The sequence below is a fragment of the Pelophylax lessonae genome, assembly GCF_965119305.1.
Source record: "Pelophylax lessonae genome assembly, chromosome: 5".
In the NCBI taxonomy this organism is placed as follows: domain Eukaryota; kingdom Metazoa; phylum Chordata; class Amphibia; order Anura; family Ranidae; genus Pelophylax; species Pelophylax lessonae.
Genome location: NC_138772.1, coordinates 365797106 through 365821875, shown reverse-complemented (window position 1 = coordinate 365821875; position 24770 = coordinate 365797106). Strand labels below are relative to the sequence as shown.

At 40.5% G+C, this 24770-nt stretch overlaps 1 protein-coding gene across 1 annotated transcript in view; it reads left to right on the top strand.

Annotated features, from left to right (window-relative positions):
• CNDP2 (carnosine dipeptidase 2) overlaps positions 1-24770 on the top strand; it is a 222344-nt gene that overhangs the window by 169091 nt on the left and 28483 nt on the right. Inside the window, exons 26-28 of the mRNA XM_082258975.1 lie at positions 1119-1266; positions 4609-4732; positions 22266-22301. Of these exons, the coding sequence (XP_082115101.1) occupies positions 1119-1266; positions 4609-4732; positions 22266-22301 (308 nt within the window). The remainder of the gene's footprint in view (positions 1-1118; positions 1267-4608; positions 4733-22265; positions 22302-24770) is intronic.

The window sequence follows — 24770 nt, the reverse complement described above, 5'->3', positions numbered from 1 at the left end:
CAACATATAGTGTGTTCCATGCTTTAGACAGGTTTATTTGCATTATTTAAAACATTTGAAAGGTTTATTTTAAAGATTTATTTTTAAAAAAGAAGAAAGATAGCTGCGCTTCAATACACAAATAAATAATTAAGGCTGCCAGTACAAAGGTGATATCAGACCTAAAAACAGTATGTAATAAGGTACAGCGCCGAAAATAACATGTACTGGAAAAACACAAATTATGCAAAGTCCATAAGATTCTGTGAAACCAGTTGCTGAGGTGTAGAAAAGAATGCAGGAAAGTCCAACACCATGGACAATAACACAATCCTGACAGTCACCACGTGCTCAAATGAGGTAATACTCTTACCAGAACTGTAGACCAAGCCAGAAACATGGAAATAACCACCAGGATAAGGTCCGCTCAGAGTCCCGCACCAGATCCACAAATAAACTTCATCCAAAATGTTGCATCATCAAATGATTAATGGCCTTGGATAATAGATGGTATTGTCCCTCCAAAAAGCAAATGAGGCTCCAATGGTGAAGTATGTACATTTATTTAAATGATAAAAACAAGGAATAAAACTCACATGGCATCAAATGATAAAGCATGTATTCCAGTTGTAGTCGCCATGGCTGGAGGCATGTTTGCATGAGGGCTGGCGTGTCTGACGCGTTTTGTCTTCGTCAGACGTTGTCAAAATACCACCATACCATGGTGGTATGCAGCTTCACTTTTCTTCTAGTCCCCTTTGGAAACTGCAAAACTAAAGGTGTTCTAAGGTTGGATGGCTAAGCTCCTATAAAGCTTCCTGCACATCTCTATTGGTTATTCATCATATTTAGTAGCTAATAGCAATAGGCCACAGCCTAATGTCCTGATGTCAAAAATTGCTTTGTCCCTACCAAAGCTTTGGAAGGAAACTAAATCTGTGCGCATTACTTGCCTTACCTGACATAAAATGGTTTAGTATCACTATCAATTTAAGTAAAAATGTATCTAAAATAAATCTGAGTCATATTTACCAAAATATTAAGGTGTAAACATTTTGCCATAGGAGTATTGTGTTAATAAATGCATATATGTATTACATATACAGTATATTATGTATTTTTCTGCTTGCCTTTTGCAGTGTTTGGTGCTGCACCAGATATGATCAGGGATGGTTCAACTATACCATTAGCCAGAATTTTCCAAGATCTAACCAAAAAGAAAGTAATGATGCTACCAATTGGTGGAGCAGATGATGGGGAACATTCACAAAATGAGAAAATAAGCAGGTGAGACATACTTAATATAAAAATGTAGTTGTGTTGGCCATACCCTAGACAAATAAAGCCATTTTGTCCAAGGATTTAAAGTATATATGTGTGTGCGTGAGTTTGTATACAGTATACTGTATATACATTGCTCAAAAAAATGTAAGGAACACTTTGAAAACACATCAGATCTCAATGAGGAAAAATATCATGCTGGAGATCTATACCAATATGGACTGGGTAATGTGTTAGGATCAAAAAGATGCCACATCTTTTGATGGATATGACAATTATCAACCTACAGAGGGCTGAATTCAAAGAAACCCTGAAAATCAAAGTAAAAAAATTATGCAGCAGTATAGTCCGTTTTGCATAAATTTCATTGCAGCAACTCAAAATTGTAATCTGTAGTTTGTACGACCCCCACATGCTTGCACGTATGCCTGACAACCTCGGTATGTGCTCCTAATGAAACGACGGATGGTGTCCTAGGGTATTTCCTCCCAGATCTGGACCAGGGCATCACTTGAGCTCCTGAACAGACTGAGGTGCAACGTGGAAGAGACGAATGGACCCAAACATAATGTCCCAGAGGTGTTCTATTGCATTTAGGTCAGGCTAGCGTGGGTGCCATTTAATTGTATCAATTTCTTCATCCTCCAGGAACTGGCTGCATACTCTCACCACATGAGGCCAGGCATGGTCGTGCACCAGGAGGAACCCAGGACCCACTGCACCAGTGTAGGGTCTGACAATGAGTCCAAGGATTTAATCCCGATACCTAATGGCAATCAGCAAGCCCTTGTCTAGCCTATACAGGTCTGTGCGTCCCTTCATGGATATGCCTCCTCAAACCATCACGGACCCACCACCAAACCGGTCATGCTGAACGAAGTTACAGGCAGCATAACGTTCTCATTTCATGTCTGTCACATGTGCTCAGGGTGAACCTGCTCTCATCTATGAAAAGCACAGGGTGCCAGTGGCGGACCTGCTATTTCTGGTGTTAATTGGCAAATACCAATCACACTCCACGGTGCCGGGCAGTGAGCACAAGGCCCACTAGAGAACATCAGGCCCTCAGGCCACCCTCATGAAGTCTGTTTGGTCAGAGACATTCACATCAGTGGCCTGCTGGAGGTCATTTTGTAGGGCTCTGGCAGTGCACATCCTTTTTCTCATTGCACAAAGGAGCAGCTACTGGTCCTGCTGATGGGAAAAGGGACCTTCTACGGCCCTGTCCAGCTCTTCTAGAGTAACTGCCTGTCTCCTGGAATCCCCTCCATGCTCTTGCGACTGTGCTGGGAGACACTGCAAACCTTCTGGCAATGGCACCTATTGATGTGCCATCCTGGAGGAGTTGGACTGCTTATGGAACCTCTATAGGGTCCAGGTATCGCCTCATGCCTCCAATAGTGGCTCTGACCCTAGCCAAATGCAAAACTAGTGAAAAACATTTAGAAAAGAGGAGTAGGGAAAGAAATGTCAGTGGCCTCCACCTGTGAACCCATTCCTGTTTTGGATGTTGTCTCATTGTTGTTGCCCATCTAGTGCACCTGTTGTTAATTTCACCAAAGCAGGTGAAACTGATTAACAACCTCCTCGGTGGCCAAGACCATACAGCGGTTTAACAGGACAGGTTCCACTCAGAACAGGCCTCGCCAAAGTAATTGAGTGCACGTGCTCAGCGTCATATCCAGAGGTTATCTTTGGGAAATAGATGTATGAGTGCTGCCAGCATTGCTACAGAGGTTGAAGGGGTGGGGGGACAGCCTGTCAGTGCTCAGACCATATGCCACACACTGCAGTAAATTGGTCTACATGGTTGTTGTCCCAAAAGGAAGCCTCTTTTAAAGATGATGCACAAGAAAGCCCACAAACAGTTTGCTGAAGACAAGCAGACTAAGGACATAGATTACTGGAACCATGTCCTGTGGTCTGATGAGACCAAGATAAACGTATTTGGTTCAGATGGTGTTAAACGTGTGTGTCAGCAACCAGGTGAGGAGTACAAAGACAAGTGTGTCTTGCCTACAGTCAAGCATGGTGGTGGGAGTGTCATGGTCTGGGGCTGCATGAGTGTTGTCGGCACTGGGAAGCTACAGTTCATTGAGGGAACCATAAATGTCAACATGTACTGTGACAGCCTGAAGCAGAGCATGATCCCCTCCCTTCGGAGACTGATAACGACTCCAAACACACCTCCAAGGTGACCACTGCCTTGCTAAACAAGCGGAGGGTAAAGGTGTTGGAATAGCCAAGCCAGACCTAAACCCTATTGAGCATTTGTGGGGCATCCTCAAATGGAAGATTTGGCAACCTTTGAAGCTCTGGTAAACTCCATGCCCAAGAGGGTTAAGGCAGTGCTGGAAAATAATAGTGGCCACACAAAATATTGACACTTTGGACCCAATTTGGACATTTCCACTTAGGCGTGTACTCACTTTGTGAGATACTGTATGTGAACCCGGCCCTAATCTATAGGTGGTAGTCACTAAGAAGAAATTCCCTGATGTATCCCTGATAGTTATCACTAGAACAGGTATCCCATCGGCTTTAGGCAACTGTCCAGGCCTTCTGTTATGAATAGCCTATCACTTTCTGTCCTGGTGAAAATGGTCACTGGGACTAACAGGGTGAATTTACCCCGTGTTTACCCCGTGTTTCTATCCACTCCATTCATTATGCAAAAAAAAAAAAAAAAATTTCTTCAAGCATTCCTTATTAAAAGTTTGTGGGGGAATAGTGTACAAAAGATGTAGAGACTTTAAAGTTTGTGGCATTCATGCATCATAAAACTTTCCACAATTGCAGTATTTACAAGCTACAATTTATTGTTAACCAACTGACTTACCCTTTCTCTGAAAAGTTACTTAAAGTGAATATAAAGGTTGTTTTTTTTTTTTTTTAATAACAAACACGTTATACTTACCAGCCCCGATCCTCTTTTTCTGGGGTGCCCCGGGTTGCTCCAGCTCCTCCTCTTCATCCGTGCCCCCATGGAGGGCCGCTTCACATGGGGGGACTTGTGCAGGCGTGCTCTTGAGTCCCGTTGCTGCGTCCATTGACACAGACAGCAGGACTCAGCCCCACCCCCGGCTCCCATGTCACTGGATTGAAATGACAGCAGCCAATGGCTCCTGCTGCTATTAATCTATCCAATGAAGACCCGAGACAGCGGCTGCAGCCGCTGGACTCGTGCTTGTTGCTGGAACGATCGGGTTCAAGGGTAAGAAAAAAGGGGGGGGGGCTGTGGGGGCAGCTGAACAGAAAAGGTTTTTCACCCTAATGCATCAAGGTTTGAAATGATGAGACTTTACAACTCCTTTAACATTATGTGTTTTATGTACTTCCTATTTTCAGATCTAATTACATTCAAGGGACCAAAGTTTTTGCAGTATTTTTCTTGGAATTGTCAAAACTACATGAAGATTCGCTGGCCAAATCAGACCAAAAGAAATTAAAAATTTCTCAACTTATTGGAACCTGAAAACAGCAATACTAAGATTTTCCGAAAATTTAGTAAACCCTGCTAGCTCCTTATATCATTACTTTACCTCATTGTTTTAGTTGTTTTGTTAGTTAAGATTGTCTCTGCATTATGCAGACCTTGATTTATGTAATTTAAGTATATTTTACATCTTGACAATCTAAAGGCCAGTACACACGATAAGAAATTTGGAAGTAAAATTTTCTCCGATGAACGATCTGCCGATTTTCGGATCATTAGTATAGTGCTTTTGACAGCCGATTGAGTATTACAAAAACTGAAGGTGCGGGCTATAAAATTTTTATCATACATGAACACAATGTCCGATTTTCGTTTACAAGTACACCTTTTGTCTGTAAAAAATCGTAAGAGCAAGACTACGCATGCTCGGAAACAAAAGAATACATACAAAACAATTCAACACAATTCAACACATGACATCACTTCTGAAGTTGAATTCTGTCATAAGAGAATTTTTGTATGAAAGTAACCTCTTTCCATATGAGACTAGCATGTAACAAAAAACATCCGATAATCTGATCGTGTGTACGAGGCTTTAGGTCAAATAGGTATTTTTTTTTTCTGTTGGTCTTACAGTTCTCTATGCACAACCTGAATATGTGCAACCACAATAAGAAAAGTGTACACGCTTGACAGCGCATGCATAGTGGCTTTAATAGACTGCTTTTACCAACTATGTATGTAGCAGAAGCCGTTATAGAGCTTTCAGTATCAGTTGTATCGCATATACAGAGTTGGCTTTCCAACTTGAAGATTTGTGTAAAGTGTTAACCATTAGGCCTCTTTAACACGGTAAAAACTCACCCATTCAAGTCAATGGGAAAGTGCCATAAACCGTGAGCTAAACACTTGACTCGTAGTTGTGGAACATTCGTTCCATTGAAATTTGCCTTTTAGCAAAAACAAAAAAAAAAATAATAAACAGCATTCAGGAGGTGGCACTATGCTGTCTCTTGAATGCCCGATAGTGGCTGCTTAGCACCCCCCACAAAAAGCAATCTACTGTGGATCGCTTTTCAGAGACTGACCAAGTGTGAAGTAAGCTTTAGAGAAGTTACAGAGTAGGTATAGTGCCTTCATATCACTGGTCTTCTCTAATTTATTGTTATTGACTGAGCTTGTTTAATAAGACAGCACAAAGAGGACTGACAAGCATTCAGAATGTGCCTTTTATCATTTTAGATATATCACAAAAAAAGAGAAAAGATTGCTGATTGCAAGGATTACTGTACTTTAAACATTGCTCTTTGATGTTTTAAAATATCCTCTGCATAATTTTTACTCTGGATAGCCACAGGTAGATGCTATAAAATGTTTTTTTTTTTTTTTTTTTACTGCAAAAGAATTATTTACTTTCTTACATTCATACTTTGTAACTGCTTTTTTTCTCCTTACATTTGTCTTAGACATTGTGACAAAGCAGTTGTATGTATTCTGTGCTTATTTGTATGAAAACAAACAATGCATTCTTTTTCATTTATTGAATTCATTTATTTTATACTGTAAGTGCAGTCAAACTTTGGTGGTCTACTGCCTTTTTTGATGATGCATTTTTTTTCGCTATATTCCTAACTTGAATTTACCAGGTTAATGAAAACAGATTTACTTTAAAAATTGTTAAAGACCCAAGATACAACAAAATAATTCACACATAAAATATTCAAACGCTTCACCAGAATATGGGCGCTGAGCCTTGATACAATCCCTACTTGCTGCGGTGTGTGTGTAAAATCCTTCCTGGTCGTTGCAGCTCCTCCTGTATTCCACTGGGTGGCGGATTCAATAGGAAACACAACTGCAATGGAGGAGACAAAAAGCGCACGCCGACCTCGGATGATAACATTTATTAGACATACAGTACACCACTTATAAATTGCATTCACATGAAGTCCTATAAAGGACAGGCACATCGTGGTATCCGCCTGCTCCTCCTCTCCCTCCTGGGTGGCCTCCGGTCTGTCCCGTAGCCACTCGTCCGCTCTGGTTGGAGCGGTGTCCAGAGGGGACGAGCAGCTACGGACAGACCAGAGGCCACCCAGGAGGGAGAGGAGGAGCAGACGGCTACCGCAGATGTGCCTGTCCTTTATAGGACTTCATGTGAGTGCAATTTATAAGTGGTGTACTGTATGTCTAATAAATGTTATCATCCGAGGTCGGCGTGCGCTTTTTGTCTCCTACATTGCAGTTTTGTAAAGACCCAAGATGAATTTGTACAATTCTCTGAGTGCCCTGATTATTTCAAATTATATGTATATAACGGCATTATACTTTGATTGCAAAAAAAGAAAAAAATGAAAATAGTACACTGGCTCTATGAGCTCCATCAATAAAAGCTGAGCCCTCCGAAGTAGCATACAGAACACAAAAGCCTTAAAGTAGGCCATACACTGATTTTTTTTTTTTTTTTTTTACATTCCTGTGGGCTGAATGCACCCTATACAGTGGACAAATCTCCCGCTATAATTATTGTATTATGACAGCAAGCACCTGATTTTCAGCTGATAATTTTCTGCCCAGCTCTGTTGATTTTCGAGAGATATTGGGCAAGAGGCAGCCATCAAGGCCACCCATTGTGCTGGACCTATACTCTGCAAACTTTGCTTAGTGGGTGGGTGGCCCTATCCTTCTGGCTCCACAAAAGTTGATCATTAAATCGACTTTTGTCGAAGGAGCCTGCTGGAAAATGTTTGTTTTTCTGCGCTGTGTGTAGAAGGATAAATCTGTTTGGTTTTTTTTAGTTCAGCCTGCAAACTAAACTATTGGGCCTAGTTTACATTTGTGGTAAATTCATTTGGTGGCCATGATACTTTGCATTGTGGTGCAAATACAATTTTCCCCCTTTGTCACACTGAGTACTGGAAAAGGCAGTGAGGAGGCAACATAACACCTAACCGCCTGTAAAATGCCCTCTGAAAAGCAATTGACTGTGGACCACTCTTTAGAGAGCTACCACAAATGTAAAAGAGCCATCAGAGTATGGCCAACTTTACTCCGTGTTCTTTGCTAATCTATTATTTCATTTTTTTACATTGACTAAAGGTTTTATTATTACCACAAGTGTATTATATCATCAGTTTTTGCTGCATTGTGGATGTAAAAATCTACTGATTATACAGAGGTTTCTAAACGTAATATATTTTCAGCATCTGGTTGGTGTTCACATTTAAGCCTCGTACACAAGCACCGATTGTTGGCCGACCGATCGGCCGTCTTTTGTCCAGTGTTGTTGTGTTGGTTGAAATGTGCTCTAGACTTGCACTGGACTTTTGTTGGCCGACAGAAACCAACTTCAGAAGTGATGTCATGTTCTGGTTAACTTTCCGTGTGTTTTTTATTCTCTGAGCATGCCCAGTCTTGCTCATCTGATTTTTGTCTGCCGAAATCTGTACTGACTGACCAACAATCAGACGTTCTGGTGACGGCCAACAAAAACTTTATATCATGCACACCAGATTTTGTTCGGCCGAAAAGTCGCAGTCGGTTGTCGGAAGCATCATACTAACAAGCCGACAATCGGCCAATCGGACGTTGGCCGAAAATTCCCGGCCAACAATCGGTGCGTGTGTACGAGGCTTTAGTTTCTATATGGTATCCACTAAGGCAGTGGTTCTCAAATCCGGTCCTCGGGACCCACCAACAGGCCAGGTTTGCAAGATAACTAAATTACATCACAGGTGATCTCATTTGCTTCTCAGTGATTGCAGTATTCTAGTCTGCATCCCCCAAGGTAATACTTAAAATCTGGCCTGTTAGTGGGTCCCGAGGACCGGAGTTGAGAACCACTGCACTAAGGAGAGAGCAGAAAAAGGAGCCATTCCAAGGGGAGATAAAATAACAACTCTAATAAAATACTGATTCATTGGAAATAATGGCTTTTCATGGTTAGATGTTCATTTAATTATAATATTTTTTTGGACACCATGAAATGTATGTTTGGGTGAAGAAAACATTTTGATGCAAGAACAAAATAATGAATGCTAGATAATGCTGAAGCTTCACAATAGGTTAGTTCAGTGTTTCTCAACGCCGGTCCTCAGGGCACACTAACAGGCCGGGTTTGCAAGAAAACTAAAATACATCACAGGTGATATCATTGGCTGCTCAGTGATAACAATTGTAGTATTCTAGTCTGCAACTCCCCAAGGTAATACCTAAAATCTGGCCTGAGGACCAGAGTTGGGAAACACTGGGCTAGCTTGTCAGTAGGCGAACACACTACACCTCAATCTTCTGATCCTAAAGCGTAACTCAACTTTTGTTGAGAAAAAAACATTCCCCCTCTGGGTGATCTATGTACATTGCAAGGATTTTAACAAACTGTGTTACAGATTCCTACCTTTTGTTATTCTGAAGAAATCCATGTGTGTTTCTTTGTGCTCATGTGGGAAAGTGAGTCTAATCAAAGTGGTTTCATATTTATCAATCAGCTGTGCACCTGCAGACAACCAATGAGGAAAGCTGCTGGGCCTGCAACCCTTTAGATGTGTTCCTATTGGGAGTATCTCACCAAAAATGACATTTTTGTTGCAGGGGATGCCTGAAATCTGACTTGTATCTTAGTGTAGACTTCTAAGAAAATCGGTGAGCCAATTACACAAGGAGGAAATTATGTTCTGGGGGGTGTTTAGTACACATTCTATATATAGATACAATACAGAACATCTCCAGGTAGTCATTATGTATTTCATTTTCAGAGAATTGAAAAGGAAAGGTAGTTTTTAATACCATTCAATTACACAATGACTTGTGTCGCAATTGTTTACGCTGTATTATTTTTTTTTCTGTATTTGCTATTTATTTCCCCACGAAAGTGGAGTTACCCTTTAAATACCTAAAGGCACTTTCTAGTTTGTTGGGTTATGCTCAACAAACATACTCACACCATGAAAATCCAGCGACACCTTGTGATCTGCTGCTCCCACCTGGTCCCATGCCACCATTGGGAATGGCATCACCCTTGGTATCAGCAGCAGGTATTGCCCCCTGTAGCAGAAAATACTTCTTGTAGGCATTTTGTATAACTGCTCACCAGTCTCTGACATTGACTCATTGAAATTGTTGACCACTCCTCCATGTAAAATTCCTTTGTTTGCAAAATGTTTGTGGGTTTCCGTGCATAAACTGCCCAGTCCAAATTCCCTTACAAGGTTTCAATGGGAATCAAATCAAGGCATTGACTGAGGTAGTCCATAACCAACTATTTTTTTCTTTTTAAGCAATTTTTGTGGATTTGCTAGTGCTTCGGATCATTATCATGTTGAAAGACCTTTTTGTGGTTCAGCCTCAATTTTTAGACTGATGACTTTCATCAAACACGCTTTTATGCAGAATATATAGCTGTCACAATTACAACCCCAATTTTAAGAACAAGTAATGCATTATGGGCGTTTGGGAATGCAAAAAAAGAGCAGGGGGAGTGAAAATTGATCCTCTTAAATGCCTGTGCAATGCTTGTTTAATACACAAAAGTTTTTATACCTAGATTTTCAGCCAGCAGTTCCGGGAATGTTCAGTTAGGGGAAGCTTTTTCATACTCCTATGTGCATGAAGCCTTAATATTATGCAGAATATATAGTTTACTCAATGACTGCAAGCCACCCAGATCCTGAAGAGCAATGCAATCCTGAACCATAAACTTTCCTCTGCAATACTCCACAGTTGTTATGAGGTTCTTCTCCTGAAATGTCTTTGGTTTGTGGCAAACATGTCTACTGTTACTGTAACCAAACAACTCTATCTTTCATTGACCAGTCCTCAGCCTATTGTTCCAGACGGTCTTCTCTTTACCAGTATGTTTAGTAGCAAACTGTTCTTTTTGGCATTATCACACCACACACATCAACAGCAAATGGTTCATGAGACTCTATATTTCTGAGGTTAAAAAAAGATTACAGGTTGCACCTGTATACTCCATAAAGAGGCCCGATCATTGTCACCTAATTTTAAACACTGGATTCGAAATTTCATGGATTTGAAGTGGTGGCAAATGTAGGGATGAATTAATAAATATGCATGTTATCAATTTAAATCAATGGTCTCCAAACTGCGGCACAGGGGCCGGACGTGGCCCTTTGCTCATCTTTATCTGGCCTTTGGCCACTATTTCACCAACTGACACCAATGATGGAGCACCATTCCCCCTACTGACACCATCAATGGGGCACTATTCTTCCATTGATACAAACACTGGTACACGATTTCTTCCATTAAAACCAATAATGGGGTACATTTTGAGGGCATTTACTACTTCCGCTGGCCGCAGTCTTGCCTGCCTAATGCCCGAGAGACAGTAAAATGGCCCTTTGTTTAGAAAGTTTGGAGATCCCTAATATTAGTATCACAACTTTATCGGTAGGTACTATATGAGTCGAGATGTAATGTTTGCCTACAGTTATTTTTATATCACCCTGCATACTACATTTAGAGATAACATAATATATTATTATTATGCTATTCAAATGCAGCATGATATTATTTGGATATTCATGACGTCAACTAACCACATGTATGCAATTGCAGCATCATTGTGTAAGTTGCTGTTTGAAATATTCTGACATTGCAGGGCTACAATATCACACATTCCTTAGTGCATATTACCAGTGGGAGAGGACAAGAATTCACATCTGATCTCTTAAGCAGCTTTTGCCTGCCCAATAAATGTATTATTTATGAAGATAAGCTGTTTAGCCACTTATTTTTGAGCGAAGAATTTACACTCTGGCTAATCTTATTTTCCTATGCAATTAATTGCAAGATCTAAACTAGTTTATTCACAGAATACTGCTTAACTTTTATTATGCTATATACTATTTGTTAATTAATATATCCTACTGTATGGAGCACATATGAGTGAAGCACGTTTATTGTATTTGGGTAGTTTCATTTTGAGATAGGTTAAATTAGTCATTACAGCTCAATTGTGAACAAAGAAGGGTTTTCTATTTTGATGACTCTATCATCCTCCAGACCAAAACCAAAAGAAATACACCTACAGTATATGAAAACATCATCCACTTTGTGGTTGATTTATAGACTGTCCACTTTGCAAAGGAGTTTTTAGTGAATGAGGTAAAGCTCTGTGGACTTCCATCATCAAATCATGTGCAAGCACAAATGCTTTTTTCTTGTACAAAAGTTTTTATTTTAAGAAAAGGCATAAACATACATCAAAACAAGGCATATGTGTACAATATGGAAAAAAAAAATGGAACGCATAAAACAGGTCTCAGCAAAACAGGATGCAGACACTGAGCGTAAGCCAAACTTAAAACATTGTAGACCACGTAAAGTATATCAGCAAAAAATCATCAGAGAGGGACCAAAAGTCCCCACAGTGACATATAGTGCATATAAAAACAACAGGAGAAGAAGTCCCAGACCGTTCCATTAAGCAAACGTAGGCATGGACTTAAAGTACCAAGCCGGAGAAGAAAGCAGCACAAAGAGACAAAAGAAAAAGAGGGAAAAGAAGGAGTGAGAAAAGAAGACAAACAAAGAAAGAAGCTACAATAGAAGACTAAGGAGAGGATGGGGAAAAAGAAGAGAGAACGGGTCCTGCGGGGCGAGCGTCCAGGGGGCATCAAATGGAAAGAAGAGTGGTCTGAAATCTGGAAGGGGCAACAGTCGAGATCCAGGGGTCCCACACCTTAAGAAATTTAGCATGGGTATCAGAGACTATGGCTGTCAATTTTTCATTAATTAAAATATCATTCATACGGTTTTTGACCGCCTCAAAACTAAGCAACGGGGTCTTCCAGGATTGGGCAATTGTCAATTTCGTAGCTGTAAACAAATGCTGGGCCAACTGACGTTGTTTAGGGGTCAAGTCAGGTATAGGTTTACATAGAAGCACCTCATATGGGTCTCTCTTCAGGGTGACCTGAAAAATATTACGGAGCAAAGCATAGATCCTGATCCATAGTCTGTGCACCTTGGGGCATGTCCACCAAATATGTGCCATGGTCCCTTCCTGAGTGCATCCACGAAAACACAAGGGAGAGTACGCAGGTAAAAATTTAGCCAGCCTGGCTGGGGTATAATAGCACAAATGCTTTTTTTTTCTTGCACTTCATTAGGTATTCTATGAAAAGTGGATTTTCACTGCATTCACTAACCTAAAAGTAAAAGTTAACAGACTATTTGCATTGGTAAATCAACCCCCTATTTTGCAACAGACGTGTGCTCAAAATTAAAAAAGGATTAAAGTTCAGTACACCCAAAAGTGTTAATTAAAATGTGCGTAGAGCGCAATATACTGATTCATCCTATGTCTTCTTATTTGTTTTCAATATTTTTAACAGAGAGATCTTCCTGACATAATTCCTCACTAAGATGTTGTCTAACCTGATGTTATGGGTGTTCTTACCTCGTTTTTCTTGTTTTAGCACCTCTTATTACATTCTCCATAATTTAAAAAAAAATTGCATGTCAACAGAGAGAATGGGACCCTCTCATAAGGGTCAACAGAGGAACTACCGCCATAGCAGTCCTCACTGAAGCCGTGGGGCCCAATAAGGGCCCCTTAAATGAGGAGTGGTAGGCAGAACAAAGCTCCCCTTAGTGTGTCCTCAGATCCAGGGCACTCTGCAGAGTGACAACTGTTGCCAAATGCTGGAATGCTGAGGTTTCCCTATGAGGAACTGTTCTATCAGGCATAATGGGGAGAGAACCAGAACCAATGCCTCCCCTTATGCAAAATAGTTACAGACATCTCATCAGTGCAGGCACCTACCAAGGAATGAAGTCCTATTCTTCCCCTCTGGGGCGTGCAACCTGTCAGATTCTGTTTCACTTTCGCTTTCCATGGGCACCTATACTAACAGCAAGTTTAAACAGTAAAGGGGAGGAGAAGGGGGGTGGGGAGAGCTGTCTCTGTTGCACATTGTTCCTTGCATGTGCTTCCTCTCCAACCCTTCTGTAATGCAGCCCCCCCCCCCCCACCTCCCCCATAACCCCTTACAGTGCAGTATCATCTACAACACTTGTGTCCTAACACTTTGCCTTCTGCAGGGACACTTAGTTTCCCTAGATGCTCTAATAGTCTTCTGCAGTGTCCTCAGCCCTCCATAGTGCCTGTCCAAGAGCCTCCTCCACCCACAGAGCCCCACTGTGCCCTTTACCTGCTACAGAGCACCAGGTCCCTACAGAGACTCCCTGTAGAGTTCCTGAGATTCCACACACAGTGCCTCCTCGACCTCTGCAGAGCCTTCCAGCTACCTTTAGAGTCCCCAAAATTTTACCTACCTCCGAAACCAATGTCAAGATATTACTTTCTCCTGTTGACTGGTGACCCTGGGGCATCCTTCCTCCCACTCACCACCAGCACACAGGCATTTTTACCTAACACTTATTACTGAGGCCAGGTTTTTTTTCTGTTACTGACCACTGATGGCAGGGCATTTTTCCCTTCTACCGACCACTTGTGAAGCATTTTTTCCCCCACTGGCCGCTGAGGAAGAATGTTTCGCCCCTACTGACCAGTACCACTAGGTCATTTTTTTCCTTTTGATCACTGACACTATCAGCAAGAGGCAGTTTTTCTTTCCTACCACTTTCTCTCTTACAGGCCATTGATACGCAAGGAATTGCTTTCTTCTACTGACCACTGACTCTAGAGCATTTGTTCCACCTACTGAACATTGCATTTTTGTGTTGGGGTCTGTCAGAGACTTTAGCAGAATCGAGGGAAGCTTCCTCTAGGCTCCTCCTTATCTCTGGTGTGCCCCATGACACACACAAGGGAGACGCCTGGGAGAAAGTTGCTCCTGTCATGCTGTATTTAAGGTTTGTAAGTTCAGGGAGGAGGAAAATGATGCTGGGGACAGACTGACCTGGGAGGGTAAACAACTATGATTGGAGCTGGGGATGAGAACGTTAGTGATTGGAGGGTAATGTGGGTAAGGGGGTAGAAAATTTGTGATAGAAGGGTTATTTTGGGGGTTGGATTTATGCTAGAAGGGTACATTTGGTTGAGGATTCATGCTGTATACACTACATTTTATATTATACTCTTCTGACCAATGTTTTTATCATCTCAACAGTTACTGCTTCCTAAGCATTCCTTCCTTTTATTTATGCTCAGACAGCATTAGCTCCCTGTCTACTTTCAGTGTACACAAAAATAAATTGTAATAAAAGAGCTTTATTTTTTAAAAATGACTGTGCTAATGTTTAGCCATGTCTGTTAGACACTTGCTTGGCACAGCAATCAAAGCATATTTTATGGATGCAAAAGGGGTTTTGTTTTATTCAACCATGCCACTTTAATTCCCTTCCACTGTTAACGCAATTTGGGCACACCTGCTGTTTACTGTGCCACGTTACTACTCTCCTTGGGGGGAAAATGGTGCCCCAATCTACAATCCCGCAACGCCTCTGTTTGAGGCTTTATTTGTCTGATGGAAAGCTCAGATGAAACTGGCATCGGACTCATTTAAGCTAGCCATACACTATGTGAAATTTGGGTAGTGCCTTGAGAACAGGTAAAATTTCGCTTAGTGGGTGGCCCTGCCAGTCCTCTCCCTCTTCAACAAAAGTGGATACTTGACTTTGGTAAGGACCCTGCTGGACAATTGCATTGCTGGTGTTCATGTCACCCTTGCTGCAGCATTAACCATTTATATTAGGGGTAAAAGAAGATCAGAATTATTACAGTATATACAGCCTAGCTGCATTATACAATTAAATCATGAGGGTTTAAACATGGACATAATAAGTCTAATCTAAGCCACCATACTGCGCATGCTTTTCCTAGGCTGGTGGTTACGTTGATGAGAAACATCCATTATTGACCAAAGAAATTGTAATACTGAACTGATTGTAGAAGATGCCATGTAAACCAGCTTGGCTAGTACTTTTATGAAAATGTCACCCACCATCCTTAAATTTTTACATTTTAATTGTACCAATTTCTGTTAAAGAATTGGATTTGGATTGGTTGCAGAATACAACCCCTATCAAAAATATGGAATCACCACTCTTAGAAAATATTCATTCAACTGTTTAATTGTGTAGAAAAAAAAATCACAGACTTGCCTCATAACTATTTTCATTTAATATTCCAACCTTCTTGCTTTAAGAAACACTTAAAAAAAAGAAGAAAAAAACTGTAGTCAATTGCAACTGTTGTTGCAGATCAAGCAGAGCAAAAAAATATGGAATCACTCAATTCTGAGGAAAGTATTATGGAATCACTATGTACTTTGCAGTTCTAAAACAAACATTTGCATCAGATTACATCTGCTAACTAGAAAACTTACAATTTCTGGGGAAATTGTGTGAAGTGTTCTTGCCTTGTGTGTGTGTGTGTGTGTGTGTGTGTGTGTGTGTGTGTGTGGGGAGGGGGGATGTGTGTATGGTGTGTGTATGGTCTGTGTGTGTGTGTGGGGGGGGGGGGATGTGTGAGGTGTGGTGTGTGTGTGTGTGTGTGTGAGTGGCAGCAGTTAAGGAATTGTGAAAACTATCAGGACTATGGCTATGTCATTGTGGCAGCAGGGATAGCTGAACGTTTTGATGTAAGATTTGTGTAGGTGGGCTTGAAAATTAAGGAGTGGTGGCAGTTTAGAAATCATGTCCTGATTTTTCAGCTTCCACTCTAGTTTTGAACATTCAGCCATTCATTCCTATGGGACCGATTTCGCCACAAAAACGCTGATATTTAGTGAACCATTCGGCGAAACGTTCCACAAAATAATGAGTTGACAATAACAAAGAAGACATGAACAAAACCACTATACAATCACTATAATAGTAAAGCATTTTACAAATCCCCTTTTATACAACATTTTTTAGTCCCTATTTACAAATGAATAGCCTTTTTTGACATTAAAAAATATAGTTACATTACTGTAAGATGTAATGTGACATACTGAAGCAGAGCATGATCCCCTCCCTTCAGAGACTGGGCCGCAGGGCAGTATTTCAACATGATAACGACCCCAAACACACCTCCAAGACGACCACTGCTTTGCTAAAGAAGCTGAGGGTAAAGGTGATGGACTGGCCAAGCATGTCTCCAGACATAAACCATATTGAGCATCTGTTCGGCATCCTCAAACAAAAGGTAGAGGAGCGCAAGGTCTCTAACATCCACCAGCTCCGTGATGTCATCATGGAGGAGTGAAAGAGGACTGTAGTGGCAACCTGTGAGGCTCTGGTGAACTCCATGCCCAAGAGGGTTAAGGCAGCTATGGAAAATAATGGTGACCACGCAAAATATTGACACTTTGGGCCCAATTTGGTATTTATCAGTTTAAATTTACTAAATTACTTGTATTTTCATGTTTTGTGTACTGTAGGAGACCAGATAAAATAAATGCAGGATGTGGTTTAGTAACAGTTTAGGGTCTTTGGTGTGCATTGGTGTCTCTGGAAAAAAGCTAATCATTTTATTAACCTGATTACTATGTGCACAGAGAAGAGCATCACAAATACCATTTCAGGAAAAGACTAAGCAGGGGGACTGAGATGGGGGGGGGGGGGTATATGTGGGCACTTGCCTTTCAGGCCAGTTCTAAAGTGATATAGTAGCATGGTGGCCATTACTGGATGTGACGGAACCCTTCAGCACCCAGCTTCAGTGCTACAGCTGGAACAAGATATTATAGCTGACCATACAAGACTAGCCAACAATAGCTTGTATGAGAACTGGACTGTTTATTGAAAACTCACAGAGAATGTATATACTACACAATCAGGTGAGGCTGATCACATTATCATATGCAAAGGTATACAGCAATACAATTAACATAACTAAGAAACAACCAATATAAACAGTATGCTACTCACGCTCTAGCAACTCTAGCTGACAGTGATAGAATTACCATGAGTTAATAAACTAGTCACCTAACCCAGCCTAGGTGACCAGACTATTTAGCACCTACAACATGGAATACAAAGTACTGTAAAATACACATTATTGTAAGTATAAACACATAACATCTCAAAATAGTTCTTTAACAAAAAGTGTTCACAAGTGTAATCTCATCCAAAGAGATGTTCAGACAGACAGAAACAAAATATGTTCCAATTAACAATTAACAATGGGAGAGACATACTTAGAAGAATAACAGATAACACCTTAATAAACAAACCATAACAGGAGACCACCAGCATCTCACAGTCTGAAGCAGTCATTGTTGGTAATACGGCATCTAGACCCTAAACATGGATAATTTAGATTCCCAGAGTCTGTGTGTTTTGGGGAGACATGAACTTGAATCAGGAAGCTGGTACTGGAAGATGTGAAAAAAGGTACCGTATATCACAATAAACCATGTCATTTTACCACCTACCTCTCACCTTGCAATACAATCCCTGTGGCACCATGGCATATTTAGTGTGGTATACTTTCCTTGGCCCCCAGAAATATAAATCTGACATAAAAGGTCTAGTTGGTCAAGTTTACTCCCTCAGGCTAAAGGTTCCCATTAATCCTCTGTACAGCATGTATATGGCAAATTCACTAACAAATGCAGTTTGGTAATCAATGGACATTTCAGCATCCAAAGTATGATTTTTATGTAAGACTTTTGGAGCTTTATGAAATTTGTTAGCTTGTACTATGTGCATCTTCCTCAGTAATAATAAAGTACTCTTGATGTAACTTAAAAGTAACCCGTAAAACACTTGAAAGACCTAAACACAATGTATTTTGTGGCACTATGTATTTATCCAAAACCATGTTTACAGTATGTATTTTAGCTTTGATATAGGATTAATAGGGACAGTCATAACTTTCAAAGGAGCTTGAAATGTAATAGTCCTTTCATATGAACAATCCGATCAGATCCGCCTGTCAGTTTTTCAGGCGGACCTGATCAGATGCCCCATGTATCCCTATGGGGCAGCGGGGATCAGTTTATCGATCCTCCGCCGATTAGAGAACGGACCTCGTCGGATGGCGCATCATGTGAAACAAGCTGTACACTCACTACTTTACATTTTAGCAAAGTGTCATTTCTTCAGTGTTGTCACATGAAAAGATATAATAAAATATTTACAAAAATGTGAGGGGTGTACTCGCTTTTGTAAGATACTGTACGTCAGCAAAGTCTGTTTTATCTAGTTCTTTATCCTGAGACATGCTTGTTACCACATTAGAACAAAAAACAACATGAATTTCCAGTGCCCTGTAATTTTCATAAATATTGGAGTCTGAATTTATCATATGACTTCTGGATCCAGACTTCTACTCCATTGTTAGTGTTGTCCATTTAAGTACTGTTTTATGAAAGCAAGCCATATTGTACTTCAACACATTAATAGTTATACCTTAAGATGTATTGTATTTAATAAAAGGGTTCTCTACCTTTTAGCAATAGTTTGGTTACAGATGGAGATTTGTGGGCTTCTGGCTTCCTATGTGCCTTGTATACTCCAGCATTGAGTTAACCCTACCCTGAATCCCAATTCTATATCTGTGCACCTGGGAGTTTGTGTGTTCCCATGCACTTTTGTGTTTTTCGGCACCTCATGTTGCACTCTCCGTGGGCAAAAAAGAAATATCTGACAGGGAGAGTGAGATTTGACAACATTGCACTCCTTACAGATTGTAGGTGTCTCTCCTCTCTCCCAGTCATAGAAGCAGGCTCTCCAAAGTTGTAAGCAACCAAACATCCAACACATTGATCCTCCACAAAAGAGGAAGAGAGCCAATGGCTCTCGCTGCTGCCTGTGAGAGAGAGGGTGAGGAGAGAGCCACTGCAGACAGGCACAGTGCTTAGATCAACAGAGAACTTGGGTAAGCATCGGGGGGTATTCTACTACTATGACATTTTTACCTTAATGCAGGGAATGAATTACGGTAAAAAAGTGGTTTGCCTTTAGAATCACTTTAATGATTACAGCAGTCTCTTTCCCTTTTTTATTTAACATTTATTAAAGATAGTGGATGTGCGGTTCTAACCATATTCCTGTTTAAGCTGGGTTTTATATTAAAAGTTACCAGTTCTTAGATATGTGGAGGCCATATTACTTTTCTTTTTTAATGCTTTCTTTCTTTTTTTCATCTGGTGATCCTGCCAGTAAGTCTGTTATTTTTCAACAGAACAATCTCTCCTGCAATGTAACACTTTGAGGGTTGGGACAAACCATTAAAGCCTCGTACACACGCAACGATTGTTGGCCGTGAATTTTCGGCCAACGTCCGATCGGCCGATTATCGGCTTGTTAGTATGATGCTTCCGACAACCGACTGCGACTTTTCGGCCGAACAAAATCTGGTGTGCATGCTATAAAGTTTTTGTTGGCCGTCAACAGAACGGCCGATTTTCCGTCAGTCAGTACAGATTTCGGCAGACAAAAATCAGATGAGCAAGACTGGGCATGCTCAGAGAAGAAAAAACACACGGAAAGTTAACCAGCACATGACATCACTTCTGAAGTTGGTTTTTGTTGGCAGAGAAAATTTGTGTGCCGTCTAGAGCACATTTCAACCAACAAAACAACACTGGACAAAAGACGGCCAAACGGTCGGCCAACAATCGTTGCGTGTGTACGAGTCTTTACTCACAGGGGTACTAAAAATGATTAGCTTTCATTTATTTATGTAAAACTTTTAATCCAACAAAAATGTTGCTGTAACTGTGTAAAAAGCGTGAGCTATAGTTTGGCTTCAATTTGTTAGTGTATCTACATCAGCTAGTACATCTAACAATCTACTCTCCCTATATTAGGAATATTGCTGTCCAAAGGTGTCTCTGTTGGTCTTTTATTTAGAGTGTAGACACCCTAGGGCAGGAAATGTGTTACTGGCCAGATTACCAATGAAAATGAAAAGTAATGCAGCCAGCACAACTAATGATTGGTAAGCTACAATATATAACATTTTTGGTTTTGGGTTTAATATTGCTTCAAATTAGCTAGCAGTATTTGTTTTCTTTTTCCAGGCCTTTTCCCTTTATTTTCAACAGGTAATTCTGTGAACAATGCACTTCTTGTTTTAGGGTTGCTGCATTTGCTCCTCCACTATACCAAGGGAGGGAGTCATGGCTGCCCCTTAGGCTGGACTTCATCATGTTTTCCTCTCTTCATCTCCATTATATGGGAAGGCGGTGAAAAATGAATAGTTTACACAAGAAAGATAATTGTGTTTTTTTTTCTTGTAAATTCTTTATTTAGCAAGAAAGGCATACAACACGAGCATGAAAATCAACAATTAACAGGTTTACATCTCAAGGAGGGTATTACAAGTACTGTGCATAGATATGGCACGAGACATGTAAGAAAAGCAAAACTGCATGGTATAACAGGTGATGCATCTCGAAGAATGGAGGTTAGCTCATATACATGACATACATGAATTGTCATAGGATTGGACTCTAGAATATAAGCAAAAGGATTGGGAATGCAGTGGTGAGTCCCGAGGGCGGTCCCCGTCCCCACCGGCATCCGTATAATTATGCTTTTAGTTATGGTTTTAGGAGCTGCAACTGCTGAAAATGCATCATATACTGTACATACCAAGCATTTTTACCCACCCATTGAATGCCAATATCTCCATTATTGAAATCATAAACAAGGAAAGATGTTTGGATGGGATTTTGGAGGCATTTCAAATCACAACTCATAAATTCGTAAAAAGCTTATAATATTTAGATATATTTTTTTAAATTGAAATAGACATGATTAATCAAAATGCATCAGTGTTTACTTGCACATGAAAATACAACATATCATCATACACATACGCACAGGTAAGCGCAGATGCACAGAAGCATTGACATTTACACAATTCCAGGAACATAAAGCTATTCACTCTATTGTTGGCTGTACATCCCATCGGCACCTCCCCAGATGCTGTGTTTTTTTTTATAGGAGGCATGTTTTATGCCAGAAATTGTTTGTGCCCATGTAACATAAACGATTGCCAGATACAATTGAAATAGGTGCTTCCAATATACGCCTGTCCTGCCATCCATCTTCTTTTGGAGTGCTAACGCTGCCTAAAAATCCTTCTATATCCAATACACCTATACGTGTGTGAAATGTTTGCCTGGCTCCCCCTTTGGTGCACATTGTAGCTCCATCCATTATCCAATATAAATCAGTTTATAACTCAACTTTGCCCTAATTCGTCCTTTTATTATTACAATTAAGTTACCAGTGCTCTTTAAAATAATTATAGGTGGACATCCAAATTAAAAATAGGGATCCTAGATTAAAATGAACCCATTTTCTTGAAACCACAATTGCTAGTCAACAGCATGGTAATTCAAATGTTCAGTTTTGCTGATAAATAAATGCATCAGGTCTACTGCAGAGTAGTTAAGAAGGAAGAATAATGCAATGCAAGACAAACCATAATCTTAAGAATACATAGGTGTTGCAAGCTTTATATTTACTTTACATGTATCATTAACCAAGACTTAGCTTCACTAAACCTGCTTCATTAAGGCTACAAAAAAAAAAAATGATTATCTGGCAGACGACTGATACATGGGAGTGGTTTGTCTTAGCCGCTTTTAAATTAGAGCAGATCCTTTCCTAAGAGCCAGTCAGCCACTAACAGTACTCCGGGATAGAACCAGCTTTGAAAATCACCATGGTAAGCCACTTAGAAAAAGATATTTTATGTGTTTTACTTACCTGTGCTAAATGTTAGAATCTCTTTTACAACTAACAGGAGCTCTGTGGGGTTTTAATTATTGTAGGCTGATGAAAATATTTTTCAGAATTCAGACACCTTCACGTTTTCAAAGGGATGTATTAGGCTATTATTCACAGTATTTAGGTTTTATCACACAATTCAGCATTTCAAGTTAAAATGTAGCTTTGTTTCATTTAGAAAATGTCAGCTGGAATGCAATTTTTACAGCATTAACATTTTCTAAGTGTCCATTGTAAACTTATAACATGACCCATGACTCTTTCTGTGGCAAAGTCACCCTATTATGGTCCATCCAGCATTATATTATGAATGCTTTTTGATTGTACAAGAGGTAGACATTCCAGTTGTGCAGATGCACAGGGGCACTCTGGGACTTAGAGGTCAGTCTGGGACCCTCTTCTGCTGTCACATACTATGGGAAATTATACATAGTAAATAAATGTTTGTTGAATGGAGGGGCAGAAATGTTCTCACATGGGGGCTTTTTGGTAAAATTGCCTGCCACTAAATTCTATTGTTAATTAGTGTGATTGTCAAATTTGTTTCGCACAATTTTACACTATGTTGCAATGGTGGATGTCAAGGCAACATATTTTTTAATTTTGCCAGTCAAGGTACATTATTGGTGTGCAGCAAATATTTTTGGTATATCAGGTACTTTATCTCAGTCCTTATCTGGATAACAGTTGCTATGGGCTGTGTAAGGTAGGTGAGCAAAACCATTGCAGCAGTTCTGCATATTAGGTTCCCAGCATTTCTCTTCTGCTTCTCCTGCCTATAGAGGCATAAAATAGTATCTTTCTGTGTAATATGCCCCCATTGCTATAGTAAAGACTTTTTTTTACCAGCAGTAGCCTGAAAAAGAAAAGATGTAATACATATCTTCCAGGCAGGTATTGAGTTAAATCTTCAATTGCCTGCAGAGCTCTGGACACTGCTGGTACCCTACACACCCAAAAGTGGTTCCCCACGAGGGCTTTGGTTTCTTCTGTAGGCTGCTATTCTCACTACTGTGTTCTGAAGTGCTGTAGTTGCCAGCTATGTTACATGTAGTTCAAATAGACAATGTGGGCTATGTGGGACTTTAAGTGAGACACTGGCAGGTATGCCCAGCGTCTCCATCCCTGTATCGCAAAAAACAAATTGAAAAGGATTAAGAGAGGTGCATGGAAGCCAGCCAGCCCCCAGTCTGATGTACTCATCCTCCAGTCTGCCACCAACCAAGTAGACCTGTCTCGATATAATAAAGAACAGGGGTTTAGTTGACACGCATTTGCAAACGCATGTGTAAGCTGCAGAGCCACGACACGGCACCCTGTTTTAATCTGCAGTCCTAACACTTTTAAATTTGAGTGTCTCCACTCTGGGAGCACATGGCTGCTAATGGGTGGATAGGAGGCAGGTGGGAGGGAGCAGCCCATGTAGTTCAAATGACATTTGTGATGTTTTTTCCACTGTTTTGTCCTTAGCTATTCATTCAGTATCTAAAGGAAAATCAAGCTATTGACATTTTGGAAGCCATACCTGGTACCTAATAGAACTGGTGATAAGTGATCGGCTGAATGTGCTTAGGTTCAGTTATTAAGCCCCTGTTCACATTGGGCTGATTTGAGATGTCAAAACGCATTCCAAATCGGAGCCTATTGCCGGCAACGGCACAATCCAAATCGGTGCGACACCGACTATGCAGCGCCGCACTGATTCCCAAAAGTAGTTCCTGCACCACTTTTGGCAACTTTGGCTGGAATTTCAATAGACATCTGTGCATGAACCCACGCTGATGTCTCTCAAATCGCCCCGAAGTTGGACTAAAAATTCCGGTTTGAAATCGTGTGCGTTCAGCTGAACTCGCACAATTTTAAACCCGCATTCAGTGTGAACCTAGGCTGAAGTTGGGATCCGGAATCTTAACCCCATTGAAATCAATGGGAGCCAAACATTTGTTTTCAGCAATGGCAGTTTTCTAAGCTAAAGGTCAAGGGATTGATATAGAAAGGGGGGGAGGCATTGATTTGGGGTACATGTACCAAAAATTTTACCTTTTTTGAAATTATTGTTCAACTGGCATTTGTACTGGCATTTGTACTTGTCCAGTATGACAGAGGAAGAGATGAGGCATATTTAATTTAGATTAAAAAACATATTTCATTTTTTTATTTCACAGTCAAGGGACAGAAATATTGTGCAGACATATTGCAAGGTCCAGCCTGATTGCATACAATTTGAAAGTGTTTAGGTCTGACCTCATATTATATGATTTTGGTAAATCTAAAGGTAAATTGTACAAGAAAGTTGTATAATGTGTAGTTAGCTTAAGATGTGCTTTTTTAGAGCCAAAACTGAGAAAAACTGAACTGAGTTGCTGGATAGTGTGTACTTCCTATTTGCTAAGATTTCATGTCACAG